Here is a 14,799-nt window from a genome sequence, read left to right on the forward strand (position 1 = left end):
GTGAAAATGGGGCCCCAGAGAATGAGAAACCTTTCCCACCTCAGGACAGAGACCCCAACCTCATCCCTACCCCTTCACTGTGCCCAAGCCCTGCAACTCTAAACCAGACCCAGAACTAGATCCAGGATCCCCAGGGGCAACAACAACAAAAAACAGAGACTTCACCCCCATTCCAGGACAGATGGCCAGCACTGGCCACAGTGAGAAGAGGTAGGATCAGCCCAGGGGAGGAGAAGGCAGGGCTCCCAAGGCACTCTTTCGAGGCATCATTCCAGCTGGCTGTGAGGCCCGGCCCAGGCAAGTAACACAGGGAAGTGGGAGGGATTAAAAGCCACTGGATAACAAGGGAAAAGGGTGGCAAGCAGGGGGTGGGCAGAGGGGATTTAAGAGCAGCCCCCACCCCTCAGTTCTGAGCTCCTGGGCACACATCTGGAGCAGCTGCTGCCAGCCGGACTGGTCCCTCCAGCACACACCTCAGCAGCTCAGCAGGTAGGGGGCTGGTCACAGAAGAGGGGGTGATTCTCAAGAGAGAGGGTCACTGGCTCCATCTCCCTGTCCTGAGACTGGCCAGGGTCTGCCTCGTCAGCCCGTCTGAGGGGTCTCCAGGTCTACCTCTCAGGGGGCTGTCTCTGGGACCCTGTTCTTGAATTTACCAAAGTGTTCTGAGCCAGGGCTTGGTCCTGCGCACTCTTTGTGACACTTCACCCAGCCAGGGGGCATCTCTCTCTGAAATGTGACTCCTGGGTTCAGGACACCTTTCGGCCTGTTTCTGCTTCTGCGCTCCCGCTGTCTCCATCTGTCTCGGTCTCTCTGTCTCTGCCTGCCTCCGTCGCACGTTCCCTGCCTGTCTGTCTGTCCGTCTGTCCATCTGAGTGTCTCTCTGTCTCTGTGTATCTCTCTCTTCTGTCTCTGTCACTCTCTTCTCCACCGGCCTCGGGGTCTGCCTCTGCCTCTTCCCTCCATCTGCTTGTCACCCTCTTCCTCCTATCTGTCCGTGCCCATCTGTATGTCTCTCAGTCAGGACATAGCTCTGTCTCCCCACCTCTCTCGTCTCTTTCTTTAGCTCCGTGTCTTCTCTAGTTCTATCTCCCTCTCTAGTCTCTCTCTGTCTGCCTGTCTTTCTGTGATTTCTCTCTCTCCGGCTATTTCTCTGTCTTGATTTGTCTGTCTCAGTCCCTGTGTCTCTCTATCTCTCTATCTCACTATATGAAAGATGATAGATGATAAGCGATAGATAGGCAGGCAGATAGTTAAGTAGACAGACATAGATAGAAAACAGACTGAAGATAGACAACAGATAGACAGATAATTGTTGTTGTTGTGTCTGACTCCTGATAGACAGATACATAGATACATAGAAGGCAGACATCCACAGATATCCAGAGAGCTCACTCTGTTTTTTGTCTCCTCATTATCTCCACATGTAACTCTGCCTTAGTCTCTGTCTCTCGGTCTCTATCTTTCTTCTGTCCCTCTCCATGGGTCTTGATTTCTGTCTCTCTGTATTTTGACTCCCTCATGCCCTTTTTTCTCTCTCTCCCTCCCTCCCCCTCTCCTTCCATCTCTTCCCCCATCCCCTGGCCTTTCCCCAGTCTCTCCCTCTCTCTACTTCCTTTTTTCTCTCCATCTGCTCCCATTTCTGGGGTCTGGGGGAGGCAAGTTCCAGGAGGAGGTGAGGAGTGAAAGGATCCCACTCCCTCCCCAGCGCTGCCTTCTCCCACTCCCCCCCACCCAACTCCCAACCCAGGTGCCTGCAACTGCCTGCATCATGGACAGCATAAGCACAGCCATCTTGTTCCTGATCCTGGCTCTCGTCTGTCTACTCCTGACCACCGGCTCAAAGGGCAAGGGCCGGCTGCCCCCAGGCCCCAGGGCCCTCCCATTCCTGGGAAACTTGCTGCAGCTTCGCTCCCAAGATATGCTGACGTCCCTCACCAAGGTCAAAGGACTGGGCTTGGGTGAAGGGAGGGATAAGGGAGAGGGGTCCCTGGCCCCAGAGCCCACTGTGACCTCCGTCTTCTTACCTGCAGCTGAGCAAGGAATTCGGCGCAGTTTACACAGTGTACCTGGGACCCAGACGGGTGGTGGTCCTCAGCGGGTACCAGGCCGTGAAGGAGGCGCTGGTGGACCAGGCGGAGGAGTTTGGCGGCCGTGGCGACTACCCTGTCTTTCTCAAATTCACCAAGGGCAATGGTAAGCCTGCTCCCCACCTCCTCCACTCCCAACCCATTCCACACTGAGGAAGGGAATAAGGGTAGAAGAATGTCCTCTCAATTTTGGTGACACTCAGGACTTCTGATCTCACTGATGACGCCAGGCAGAGTGGAGCCAAGTAGGGTGAAGTCTGCCCCACCTTCACCACCCCCAAATCCCACCACCACCTTTTTTTTTTCTTCTTCTTTCTTTGGCTGTGCCATGCGGCATGTGGGCTCTCAGTTCCCTGACCAAGGATGGAACTCATACTCCCTGCATTTGAAGCAGAGTCTTAACCACTGGACTTCCAGGGAAATCCCTCCCTTGGCCATCTTGAATTCTACTTCTATACCCATTCCCATCTCCACCCACCTCCAACCCTACTCTCATCACAATGCCTCTCTCTATCCTGACCACATCATCACACTTCCATCTCAGTCAAGCGGCTAAATTATCTGGCCCCAGACTGCATTGTCCACCTCTCCCCTGTCCCCCCAACCCTGCTTCCAGGTTCCCCATTTCAATCTCAACTCCATCTCTCTCTCAACATCGACTACACCTCACTGCAGCCTCCATTCCCACTACAAACCTCTCTCAATCTCCATACTAACATCTAGTGTTAACATCCTGATCCTTCAGTCAAACTCAATCCCATTATCATTTTCCTCCCCAGCCCCATTTTCTATCTCAGTCACCTACTGAAGTTCACAGTCCTTAGGTCTCACTTTTGACCTATATCCCACTACTGTCACCAAAACCAATCCTACCACATATCGACCCAACCCCAAGCTCAATCTCAACCCCAGTCTACCAATCACTCTCATTCTACCCAGTTCCATCCCCACACTAATCTCAGACCCAACTTCTCATCTACCCCGTTATCTCCCCTCATCCCCATCCCAACTCACACCCAACTTTATCCCCACCCACCCAGCAACTCACATCACTCACTCCAAACCTCTCCTAGCTCAGTATCTTGTCCTCTGTAGGTCTGGAACTCACTTAGTCCTGTGGATTTTTTGTAACATAAATCTGTTACTCAAAGGAAGCCATGTGGCATGGCCCAATGTATGAGAAAGAAAGAACAAAAAGAAAAGGAAGGAAAGAGGAAAAGAGGGAGGGGGAGGGAGGTGGGAGGGAAAGAAGAAAGTTGCTCTAAATGAAAAGGGGGTCCTGGAGACCTGTATCCTGGACTATTCGTCTCCCCCTAAAGAATCACTAAGGCTCCCCCTTGCCCTTACACTAGATGGGTCCCAGCTGCCCCAGGATTTGAAGTTGGAAAGTTCTAGTTTAAAAAAAAGAGAGAAAGAAAGAACACCTATTGGATACTGAGTACACTTGCTGCCTTCATGTCTCCTAGCTTGATCTTATGACCTCACCTGTCCAGACGCAAGGAGGTAGAGAAATGCCCCCCGCTACTCTTACACAGAAAACATCTGGATATATATATACATCATCTGTTACTAAAAATAGCCAGCATCTAATTATTCAGTACAGAGGGTAACAGCAGGGTTCTGCCGCCTAGCCTGCACCTTTGGGCACTCCCCTTTCTGACCCTCAGTCTATTATCATGAGAAGGCTGCTACGAGAGGTCGATGCACACAATAAAAGGCAAAACACAATACTTTCTTCCTCTTTAGCATCCAGTTCTCTGAGGACTGGAGGACTAGAGGACTCAGAGATGAACACATGTGAGGCCGCATATCCTATTGCAGCTCCTAGCCCAGTCAAAGACACCGCACAGTCAGGTCTGGGATAGGGGAAGCCCGCAGAGCCGTGGGAGCCCAGAGGAAACACCTGAGCCAGCCAGGAAGGAAGCACCAGCCAAGGCTTCCTGGAGTAAGGGACCTCCGAGTAGTGATCTAAAAGATAGAAGTGACCACTCAGGAGCAGACAGCAAAGGAAGAGTATTCTGGAAGAATAACCAGCCTGCATAAAGAATCCCCAAGTCTAGGGAGAAAAGAGAACAGGATCTGTCTCACTCCTAGATGAGTTCCTAGTGTCTCAAGGTTTATTTTTCTGGCTTCTCTCCCTTATTTGTGCACTCATTAATCGATAAGCAATCACCAGCACCTTGTGGGTGGTGAACCCTGCACTGGACAATGCTAGGAGCACAGTGATGGCCAAGACAGGCCCCATCCCGCCTTCACAGTTCACTGAAGGGGCAGGTTCCTTGTCAGACAGTGACAGCTCAGAGTGGTCAGGTCTGTGATAGCAGAAACAGAGACAGGGTAAGCAGGACTGTGGGGAGAAAAGCCCATGGCCCTATGGAAGCTCAAAGGAGGTACCTGACCCAGCCGAGGGTCTGGAAGGACTTACTGGCAGAGCTGGGGGGAGATTCCAAACTCTGGGTCTTTCTCTTATCAGACATCGGGAAAGGGGATTCAGTTGACAGCGGTCTTGGGAAAAGGTCATTGGTGGAGCTGGCCCCTTCCCTTCTACCCAGGCATTGCCTTCTCCAATGGAGACCGGTGGAAGGCCCTTAGAAAGTATTCTGTTCAAATTCTGCGCAACTTCGGCATGGGTAAGAGAACCATTGAGGAGCGGATCCTGGAAGAAGGCCACTTCCTGCTGGAGGAGCTTCGGAAAACTCAAGGTCCGGTTCCCCACATGCAACCCACACCCCTCATTCATCTCCAGCCTACTTAGGGGGTCAGGGCAGCCCCATACCATACATGGGTGTGAACTCAGAACTCCTGGAGGCTTCTCACTCGACCAGTGATGAGAGGCGCCCCCTGGAGGTGGATCAGTTTGTGACGCTGTGTTTCCTTGAGGTAAGGTGACAGTGGGCGTCCCAGGTGGCGCTAGTGGTAAAGAACCTGCCTACCAGTGCAGATGTCAGAGAAGCGGTTTCAATCCCTGGGTTGAGAAGATCCCCTGGAGAAGATCCCCTGGCCACCCACTCCAGTATTCTTGCCTGGAGAATCCCATGGACAGAGGAGCCTGGCAAGCTATGGTCCATAGGGTCGTAGGATTGGACACAACTGAAGCAACTTAGCATGCATGCACAGGGTGGCAGAATATGTCCTGGCCCCTTTGTTGTGCTGTCTCTGTGTGGTATTTTGAGCGCTGCTCCTGTCATTGTGGAGGGCAATATGCTGCTGCTGCTGCTCTTGAAAACTCACCATGTGTGGGGGCCTGTGCTAAGCACATTTTCAGTCATAAGCCCCTTAAGCCTTGGAACAATCCATTTTGCAGATGAGAAGACTGAGGCACAGAGAGATTGAGCAACCAGCTTGAAATGATAAAGCTAGAAAGTAGAAGAACCAAGATTTAAACCTAAGTCTTAGATACCAAAGTCCTCATGCCAAACATTAATACCCATTTATCCAGAGCTTACAGGATTTCGGGTACTATGGTAAACTCTTTGCATGTGTTGACAAGTTGCACCCTCCCAGAAAACCTAGGGAGTTACTACAAGAGATAAAGCTGAGGCCTAGACAGGTTAGTCACATGCCTGGGAAGTGCCCAAGATGGGATATAAACCCAGGTCAAAGCTGTCGACCATGAAAAAGAAGTTAATCAACATTTAAGGTGATGCTTACTTACCATATGCCAGCACTGTTCCAAAACTCTGTGTATATCACCTCCTTGAAAAATCACCCAGGGACGTCCCTGGTGGGCCAGTGGTTCAGGCTCCACACCTCCACTTCAAGGGGTGCAGTTTCCACCCCTCGTTCAGGAACTAAGACCTGGCATGCTGCACAGCATGGCCAAAGTAAATTTAAAAATTTCAGTTCTCCTTTAAAAAAGAGAAATCACCCAAACCTCAGAAGTAAGTACTATCATAAACCCCATTTTACAGGAGAAGAAATTGAGGCAGAGAAAGGTAAATGGCCCTCTACCCTGATCTCCAAATCTTGCTGACTCTGGGGGGAGAACTGGCAGGTAATAGCTCAGGGATTAAATGATGTGATGTAAGTAAAAGAATAATAACTGCCTGAATTATTTTCCTGTTGCTGCTGCAACAAACTACCACAAATTTAGTGACTTAAAACAAGACAAATTTATTCTCCTCCAGTTCTGGGGGTCCAAAGTTTAAACTGGGTCAGCAGAGTTGACTTCTGGAGGTTCTAGAGAACAATCCAATTCCTCACCTTTTTTAGCCTCTAGAGGCTGCCTGCATTCTTCAGCTTGTAGCCCCTTCCTTCATCTTCAAAGCCAGCAGCATAGCATCCACCAATGTCTCTTCCTCTCTCTCTCCCTCTTTCCACCACCACATCACTTTTTGGGGGATTGGGGGTTGGCCACACTGTGCAGCTTGATCTTAGTTCCCCAACCAGGAATTGACAGTAGAAGCACAAAGAACCAACCACTGGACCACCAGGGAATTCCCATCACATCACCTTTTCTACTCACATCCTTTGCTTCCTTATAAGGACCCAGGTGATTACATTAAACCCACCTAGATAATCCAGAATAATCTCCCATCCCAAGATCTCTAATTTAATTACATATGCACAGGCTTTTGGAATTGGGACATGGACATCTTGGTGGGGGGGGCGGGTAGCATGGCGGGGGGCATTACTCAGCCTACCATACCACCCTTCTTTGGTTCATGATGGCATGACGGCCCTTGGCTAAGCATTTCCCAGCCAAACATGTACTGACTATTTATAAGAGCCCCATGAGGAGAAGACTATCATCAAGCCCATTTTACAGATGGGGAAACTGAGGCTCAGAGAAGGGAATTTGGTTCCCCTAGGTCACATGTAGACTAAGAGGCCAAGCCAAAATCCAGACTATGTCTAGTTAACTCCAGATTCAGTTTTCCGGGCTGTGCTGTTGTGTGACTGTTCCGGCCAGTGTGGGGATGCGCTGTATTGGTAGTGCTTTCTGTGACCTGCTGGGTCATCAGATCATTGGGTGTGAGGTGTTGCGTTGCTGTGTGCCGTTGCTGAGTGAGGCTGTAGTGTTGTCAGGCACTGGGTGTAAAGTTGTACTGTGTGTATGCTGTGTATTGCGTCACCAAGAATACCCCGTGCAGCTGTTTAGGATTGCCGTCGATGTACTGTAGGGGAACGTGCGTTCTGTGCTGTCTGCTGTGTAGCCAGATGCTTTGTGGGTGCTGTTGTGCCCTGTTAGGTGGCCAGGAGCAGGCGTTCAGTGCTGTGAGTCACACTGACATGCTTGGGTTGGATGTCGTGCGGTTGCTGCCTGGGGCCTGGTGTGTCGTATACTGTGTCTCCGGAGCCATGCCCCTTGACCCACTCGCCCTTCACCTTCAGGCAAGCCCTTCGACCCCACGTTTGTGGTGAGCCGCTCCGTGTCCAACATTATCTGCTCTGTGATCTTCGGCTCCCGTTTCGACTACGACGACGACCGTCTGCTCACCATTATCCACCTCATCAATGAAAACTTCCAAATCATGAGCAGCCCCTGGGGAGAGGTCAGGAGACCGAATTCCACGGGCGACAGGGTTGGGGGGGGGGGCGTCCAGCCAGTTCAGGGCTATCGGGGAAGCAGTGGGTAGGGAAGCAACTGCTATTGGCCCCGCCCTCTCCGTCTGACCCCGCCCCCGAGGTATGCGGCCCCGCCCACTCGGCAGGGGCTCTGCTGACACACAGGCCCCGCCCCACCCTACACACACACACACACACACACACACACACACACACACACACACACACACACTTTCACCTTATCTTCTCATCTGCCTGCTCCTCCCAATCCCTCCGACTCTGCTCCATCCTTAGATGTACAATATCTTTCCGAACCTCCTGGACTGGGTGCCCGGGCCACACCGACGCCTTTTTAAGAATTACGGACGCATGAAGGACCTCATCGCCCGCAGCGTCCGTGAACACCAGGCTTCCCTTGACCCAGACTCTCCCCGGGACTTCATTGATTGCTTCCTTACCAAGATGGCACAGGTAAGTAAGCCCTACCTGGAAGTCCCATCTCTGATCTGACCTTCCATCCTGCTTCGAACCAACAAGGATCTCGAGATGAGCGCGTTTGGGTGTGAACTCCCCACATCCAGGAAGTGAAGTTGGATCATCTGGCTCTTCTGGGGCCACTCAGGGCCTCCGCCAATTAACAGGCTCATTAAAAAGTCCTTCAAGGTTTATTTTATCGGCCGCATGGCTGAGATTTTCCCTTCCCTGCCCTCCGCGCTCCTCAGATCCCCCAAGGAAAGGAAATTGAACAGAGGAGGCGCTGAACTGGCACCCAGTAGCAGCCGTGCAGGTCTGCGAGGAGCGGGTCGCAGGGTCTCGGCGCACAAAGATCTCCCTCCGCCTTGGCTCACATCCCCGGCCCTTAACCCCTGCAGGAAAAGCAGGACCCGCTGAGCCACTTCATCATGGATACTCTGCTGATGACCACACACAATCTGCTCTTCGGCGGCACCGAGACCGTGGGTACCACGCTGCGCCATGCCTTCCTCCTGCTCATGAAGTATCCAAAAGTGCAAGGTGCGAGCGCCGGGAGCCCCGCCCACAGACCTGGAGCGCCCGCCCAGTGTGCCTGGTAGCGAGAGCCCCCAGCTCACTCCTGGGTCCCACAGCCAAACCCGCAAGCCCACCGGAGGCTGACCCCACTCACGTGGCTCCCCCGATTCGCATACTTCTGTCCGGACGGAGACCCCGTCCGCAAGGTCTTGCTTTGGGACCCATCTCTGACCCTGCACACACAACTCGCACAGACGCCCAGAGCCCGGGCCTGCCCAAGAACCCCTCCCCTCCCAGCGCACGGCCTGCGACCCCGCCTTCCCAAACCCCGCTTCTGGGTCTTCCCCTGAACCTTCCTGGCCGCCTGGACGCTGTGCGGAGACCTACTGGGTCTTTGCCGCCCGCGCCACCCCTGATTTCTCAGCTGTCCTGCACACCCCGCTCACTCCATCCATCCTCCGGCGGCCCTAGTCCTCGAAGCCCCGCCGGCAATCCCATGTGGGACCTGGACTCCAAGCAGCCCCGTACCCCGTCCGCACAACCTCGCCCCTGAAAGCCCAGGCGGGAACGAAACTTTCGCCCTCACTGCATCTCTGAACCCAACCCTCCCTCTGAACCTCCGTCTAACCTTCACATGCACCCTTGCAGCGGCCCCCGACCCCCGACCCCGACCCCGACTGGAAAGCAGTGGCTGGATTGCTTCCACACGCATGCACACACCTCTTCTCGGCAGAGCCGAGTCTGCTGATCCCCTCAACAACCGCTCTCCCCTCCTCCCACCCCAGTCCGCGTCCAGGAGGAAATCGACCGCGTGGTGGGACGCGAGCGGCTGCCGACAGTGGAGGACCGAGCGGCGATGCCTTACACAGAGGCGGTGATCCACGAAGTGCAGCGCGTCGCAGACATCATCCCCATGAGCTTGCCGCACCGTGTCACTCGGGACACGAACTTTCGAGGCTTCACGATACCCAAGGTGAGGTGGACACTTGGCAAACCATACCTAAAACCTTAGGAAGAGGCATCCCACACTCTTGATACAGGCATCCAGGGTTCTAGCAAGGAAGACCCAGGCCCTAGCAACAGACATCTGAGGCCCTTAAATCCAGAACCTCAGCCCCTTCCCAAGACTTCATCCTATACCATACTAGACTGGACCCTGTCCTGAACACCAGGCCCCTTCCCTGTGACCCCTAGTACTCCTCTCTGAAATCCCCAAGGTCTGAGACTTCATTCTGGGGACCTCCGGTACCTAAACACTGTTCTGGAAGACCTTACTCCCTCCCCAGGAACCCCAGATTTGTTTCTACAAGGAGGGTATCCCACATCCCTACCTCAGACCCCAAAAGAATGGTTTTCAGCACCCATCACTGGGAACCCTAGACACCCACACCCATTTCCTGGACTACTGATAGAGACCCAGGCTCTGTAGAGTGAAAATCCTCTACTGGGAACCTCCCAGCCCTTCTAACCAGCCACTGATTCTGCCTCCCCACCCATGCAGGGCACGGATGTCATCACCCTCCTTAATACAGTCCACAATGACCCCAGCCAATTTCTGAAGCCCAAGGAATTCAACCCTGAACATTTTCTGGATGCCAATATGTCCTTCAAGAAGAATCCCGCCTTCATGCCTTTCTCAGCCGGTGAGAGTGGTGGGAGGCAACGGTCAGTCTTTCTGGCCCAATATTCCACCTGCATTCCCCAAGCCTAATTCAACTCTCCAGATCCTTTTACTTCTTCATCCCACCCGATCCTAAGCTTTAGATGCATGGACATCCTTTCTCCTTCCCAAGTCTTCCCCTACAGGCTGACAGCAACTGAAAGCCTTGTGGAGGGAGGCAGGGAGACAGGATTGTCATCTAACTTGGACACGGTCATTATCAGTCTCTCCACTGGGTGGTGCAGTTGAAGTGGTTCTGGTTTTTCTTGGCTTTGGTCTTTAAACGGCTGAAAAAAAAATCTTTCCTGCTTAACTCAGTGTTCGAAAAGGGAGTAGGGTGCATAATAATAGGTAACCTACATTGCCTACAGTGCACCAGTGTTACCTCTGAGAACTGTAAGAGTGATGGCTAAGAGATGCACTTTGCTGCCAGACCCCAGCTTTGTTATATTCTAGCCACTTGGCCTTGGATTTGCTCCTTCCCTTCTCTGTGCTTCGGGTTTTACATCTATAAAATAGTGATCATAAAAAGGCCCACCTCTGGGAGTTGTTATAAGGACAAAATTAATTGATAGTAGGGCTTAGAGCAGCGAGGGCACACACATACTAAAACTGACATAGCATTATATTCTGTTTCACCTCCATTTACCTTTCACAAAAACCTGAAAAAAAGTGAAAACGTTAGTTGCTCAGTGGTTTCCAGGCTCCTCTGTCCGTGGAATTCTCCAGGCAATAATACTGGGGTGGGTAGCCATTCCCTTCTCCAAAGGATCTTCCTGACCCAGGGATCCAACCCAGGTCTCCTGCATTGCAGGCAGATTCTTCACAGTCTGAGCCACCAGGCAAGTCCCTCATAGCAACCTAATGAAGCACTATTATCCTCCCCATTTACCTACCCAGAAACTCTGGCTTGCCCAAGATCACAGAACTAGTAATGGTAGTCAGGATTCGAATCCCTGCAAGGCTGCACTTGTAGGAGGTCCACGATATACTTAAACTGTCTGTCCCGGACCTTTAGATGGATGGGTCTGTGAGTCCCCAGTCATTAGTCTCATGCTTTCCTCTGAAAGTGGAGGAGGGCTTCACCCCCACTTTGTCTTATCGCTCCTCCCCGTCCTTTCTCCCTGCAGGACGCCGGCTGTGCCTGGGCGAGGCGCTGGCGCGCATGGAGCTCTTCCTCTACTTCACCACCATCCTGCAGAGCTTCTCGCTGCAGCCGCTGGGGGCGCCCGAGGACATCGATCTGACCCCGCTCAGCACCGGTCTCGGCAATCTGCCCCGGCCTTACCAGCTCTGCGTGCGCGCGCGCTGACGCCGCATCCCTTCCAGATTCGTCTGTGAGCGATGAGGCCTCCCTGGAGAGGTGCTTCGGGCCATCGTCTCGTTCCCCTGCGCCCCATCCCTCTCGCTGTCACACTCGCTTCCCATCACCTTGCGCCAGCTGCATGCCCTTCCCCAACATGCCTGTCTTTACCTTCTGCGCCCCCGAAGCAGAAAAAGCCATGGGGAAGGGAAAGCACGTGCCTTGTTTAATCCACAGAATTCGTTCTACTGCACACCCTTTGGTGGAGGAGGCTTTTTCTATCAGTTTCTATTAAATTATCTTTAGAATAGATTCAAACCTACCTTGGCTGAATTAAAGGGAGGACAGTCCTCTAAGATGGACAGAAGGAAGGTCTGGCTGCAGAGAAGGGAGACACCTGGTTTGGATGCATTCAACCCTCACTCTTAGGGAGGTTTAAAAAAAAAATGGGAGAAAGTGTTTCCTGGAGACAGACTGGGAGGTAAAGGCTGGGAGGCCTGAGTGAAGATAGAGGTAAAGAAACCAAGGCCAAGAAAAAGACAGCAGCCCAGAGAGGTATGGACTAGGTCTGCCAGAGATGCAGACTGGTGTACAAAGATGGAGATGTAAGCAGAGAACGTGAGAGATACAGAGAAATAAACAGACACGGAGACTGGGAAATCACAAGTACTACTACTTACCTAGTGCTTCCTATTCACACACTGGTCCAAATGCCTTATTTAAATCTTCCTATGGGGCAAAGCCAGGTGGTGCTAGTGGTAAAGAACCTGCCTGCTAATACAGGAGACATAAGAGAGGCGGCTTCCATCCCTGAGTGGGGAAGATCCCTTGGAGGCAGGCATGGCAACCCACTCCAGTATTGTTGCCTGGAGTATCCCATGGACAGAGGAGCCTGGCAGGCTATAGTCCATAGGGTCGCAAAGAGTTGGACATGACTGAAACGATTTAGTACACATACACATGATGCAAAGCAACTTTGTTATACATTGTTTTAAATAAGGTAGGCTTTTATTTATTTTTGGCCGCACTGGGTCTTCCTTGCTGCACACACGCTTTCTCTAGTTGCAGTGAACGGGGGAGGGGCTAGTCTAGTTGCGGTGCACAGATTCCTCATTGCAGTGGCTTCTCTTGTTGTGGAGCATGGGCTCTAGGGTGTGCAGACTTCAGCAGTTATGACACAGGGGCTTAGTTGCCCCTCAGTATGTGGGATCTTCTCAGACTAGGGATCAAACTCATGTTCTGCATTGGCAGGCGGATTCTTAACCACTGGACCACCGGGGAAGTGCTATTATATATTTTTACAGCAAAACTGAGGCTGCTCAGAGAGGTGAAGTGACTTGCCCAAGATCACACAGTCAGAAACGAGCAGAGCCGGGTGTAGAAAGCAGATCTTCTGGCTCCCACCCTGCTCTTCGAAATCTTATGAGTCAGAGACACAGAGGAAAGTAGAGAGATACAAGAACTGAGACCTAGGGAGGTAAAGAGAATAGAAGATAAAGACAAAGAAAGAAACAAAACAATGACCAGGGAAAGACAGAGAGGAAGGGCAATGAATGGGGAAGTGAGGCACTGGAAGACTGAAACTCTCCCTCATTTCTCATCCCTCTCACTGGATTATCTCTTTGTCTTGCAGTTCCTCCCTTTGGGGTGGGGATAGCAGTCCCAGGCATGGGGCCTCCCAACCTGGGACTGGATTTGACAAGCTGACAATCCTGCTGACAGTAGCTTTTCTCAGAGCAGGCATCTCAAGCTTCACTGAGCTGGAGGCAGAAAGAATGAGGCTGGCCCCCCAGCCAGGGGCAGAGGTGACATGGGAGGCCGCTCCCTGAGTGGAGTCTCCCCAAGGGCATTCAGAAGTTGCGACATGGGTATGGGGCCAGCTAGAGGGAGGCTATAGGCAGTCCCCACATGGGGCAGCGGCTCCCTAATCCCCGTGCTGTTCCCACCCCAAGCTGAGTCTGCCCCAAGGCCCAGGCAGGGATGCAGAGGTGGAGGGGGAAAAGGAGATTCACACTGAAAAGAAAGATGGAGAGACAGCAAAGAGAAACACATGGTGAAGAAAAAGAGACAGAAAGAGACAGACAGGAAGAGACAGAAAGATACATAGAGTGAGATCCTGAAAATCAAAGACTGGGAGTGAGAGACAGAGGAGGAGCAAGAGAGGAATTGAGAAAAGGGGAGAGACAGAGATGTCCAAAGAGAAGGAAGACAAGGAGATGCTAAAGCCAAGATGGAAATTAAGAGAGGCACAGAGCTGAAGAAAGACAGTGATCTGAGAGGACAAAAAGAGAACTGGAGAGAAACTTCAAGAGATGAAATAGAGACAAGGCAGGAAGAGAGACATTTACAAGGATTCAGCCAAAAACAGACTGAGAGAAACAGAGTCTGAATTAGAGAGAGACAGAGAAAAAAAGACAGAAATAGGGATGAAACAAAGCCATGCCTTCATTCAACAAACATTTACTGGGTGCCCACCGTGTGCTGGGCACTATTTTAGGTGCTGGGGATACAGAAGTGAACAATACTAAATGCCTGCTCTTGAAAAGAGCTTGAAAGGAACTTTCCTAGAGGTCCAGCGGTTAAGACTTCACCTTCCAAGGCAGAGGGTGTGGGTTCGATTCCTGGTCAGGAAGCTAAGATCCCACATATCTTGTGGCCAAAAAACCAAAACATGAAACAGAAGCGGACTTCCCTGGTGGACCAGCAGTTAAGAATCCACCTGCCAGCACCAGGGACATGGGTTTGATCCCTGGTCCACGAAGATCCCACATGCTGCAGAGCAACTAAGCCCATGCATCACAACTACTGAGCCCGCGCTCTAGATTCTGCACACAGCAACAAGAGAAACCACGGCAACTACACAGTAGCCTCTGTTTGCCATAACGAGAGGAAACCTGAAGACCCAACACAGCCAAAAAAAAAAAAAAAATTAAGTTAAAAAAAACCCACCCAGAAGCAATAGTGTAACAAATCCAGTAAAAACTTCTTAAAAATAGCCCGAGAAAGAGGATCCATCTGAGAATCTGGGAGGGAAGTTGGAGGGTGAAGTCCGGGAGGGCACACTTGCTGCAGCCCTGCTATCTGAAGGGTCAGTGCCTCTAAGCAGAGCCCTGCCCCTAAACCTCTGCCATTCACCAGACAGAGAAAGGCTGACAGGTGGGAAGACACGCTACACAAACAGGCAGGGAGATGGGGAAGCAGAGACAGAGGGAGATTAAGGTAAAGATAAACTGAAAGAGGCTCAGGGAGAG

The 14,799-nt window shown here is 51.9% G+C and overlaps 1 protein-coding gene across 1 annotated transcript; it reads left to right on the top strand.

Annotated features, from left to right (window-relative positions):
- The first annotated feature begins 339 nt into the window (after positions 1-339).
- Positions 340-11,860, top strand: LOC122421603 (cytochrome P450 2F3). Its single transcript, XM_043437760.1, has 10 exons — positions 340-489; positions 1,748-1,939; positions 2,031-2,193; positions 4,640-4,789; positions 7,422-7,582; positions 7,890-8,066; positions 8,468-8,609; positions 9,371-9,558; positions 10,087-10,228; positions 11,376-11,860. Exons 2-10 carry the CDS (start codon positions 1,769-1,771, stop codon positions 11,555-11,557), a joined length of 1,476 nt encoding a protein of 491 aa, XP_043293695.1. The 5' UTR covers positions 340-489; positions 1,748-1,768; the 3' UTR covers positions 11,558-11,860.
- The last annotated feature ends 2,939 nt before the right edge of the window (positions 11,861-14,799 follow it).

Source organism: Cervus canadensis, chromosome 18, assembly GCF_019320065.1.
Source record: "Cervus canadensis isolate Bull #8, Minnesota chromosome 18, ASM1932006v1, whole genome shotgun sequence".
NCBI lineage: Eukaryota > Metazoa > Chordata > Mammalia > Artiodactyla > Cervidae > Cervus > Cervus canadensis.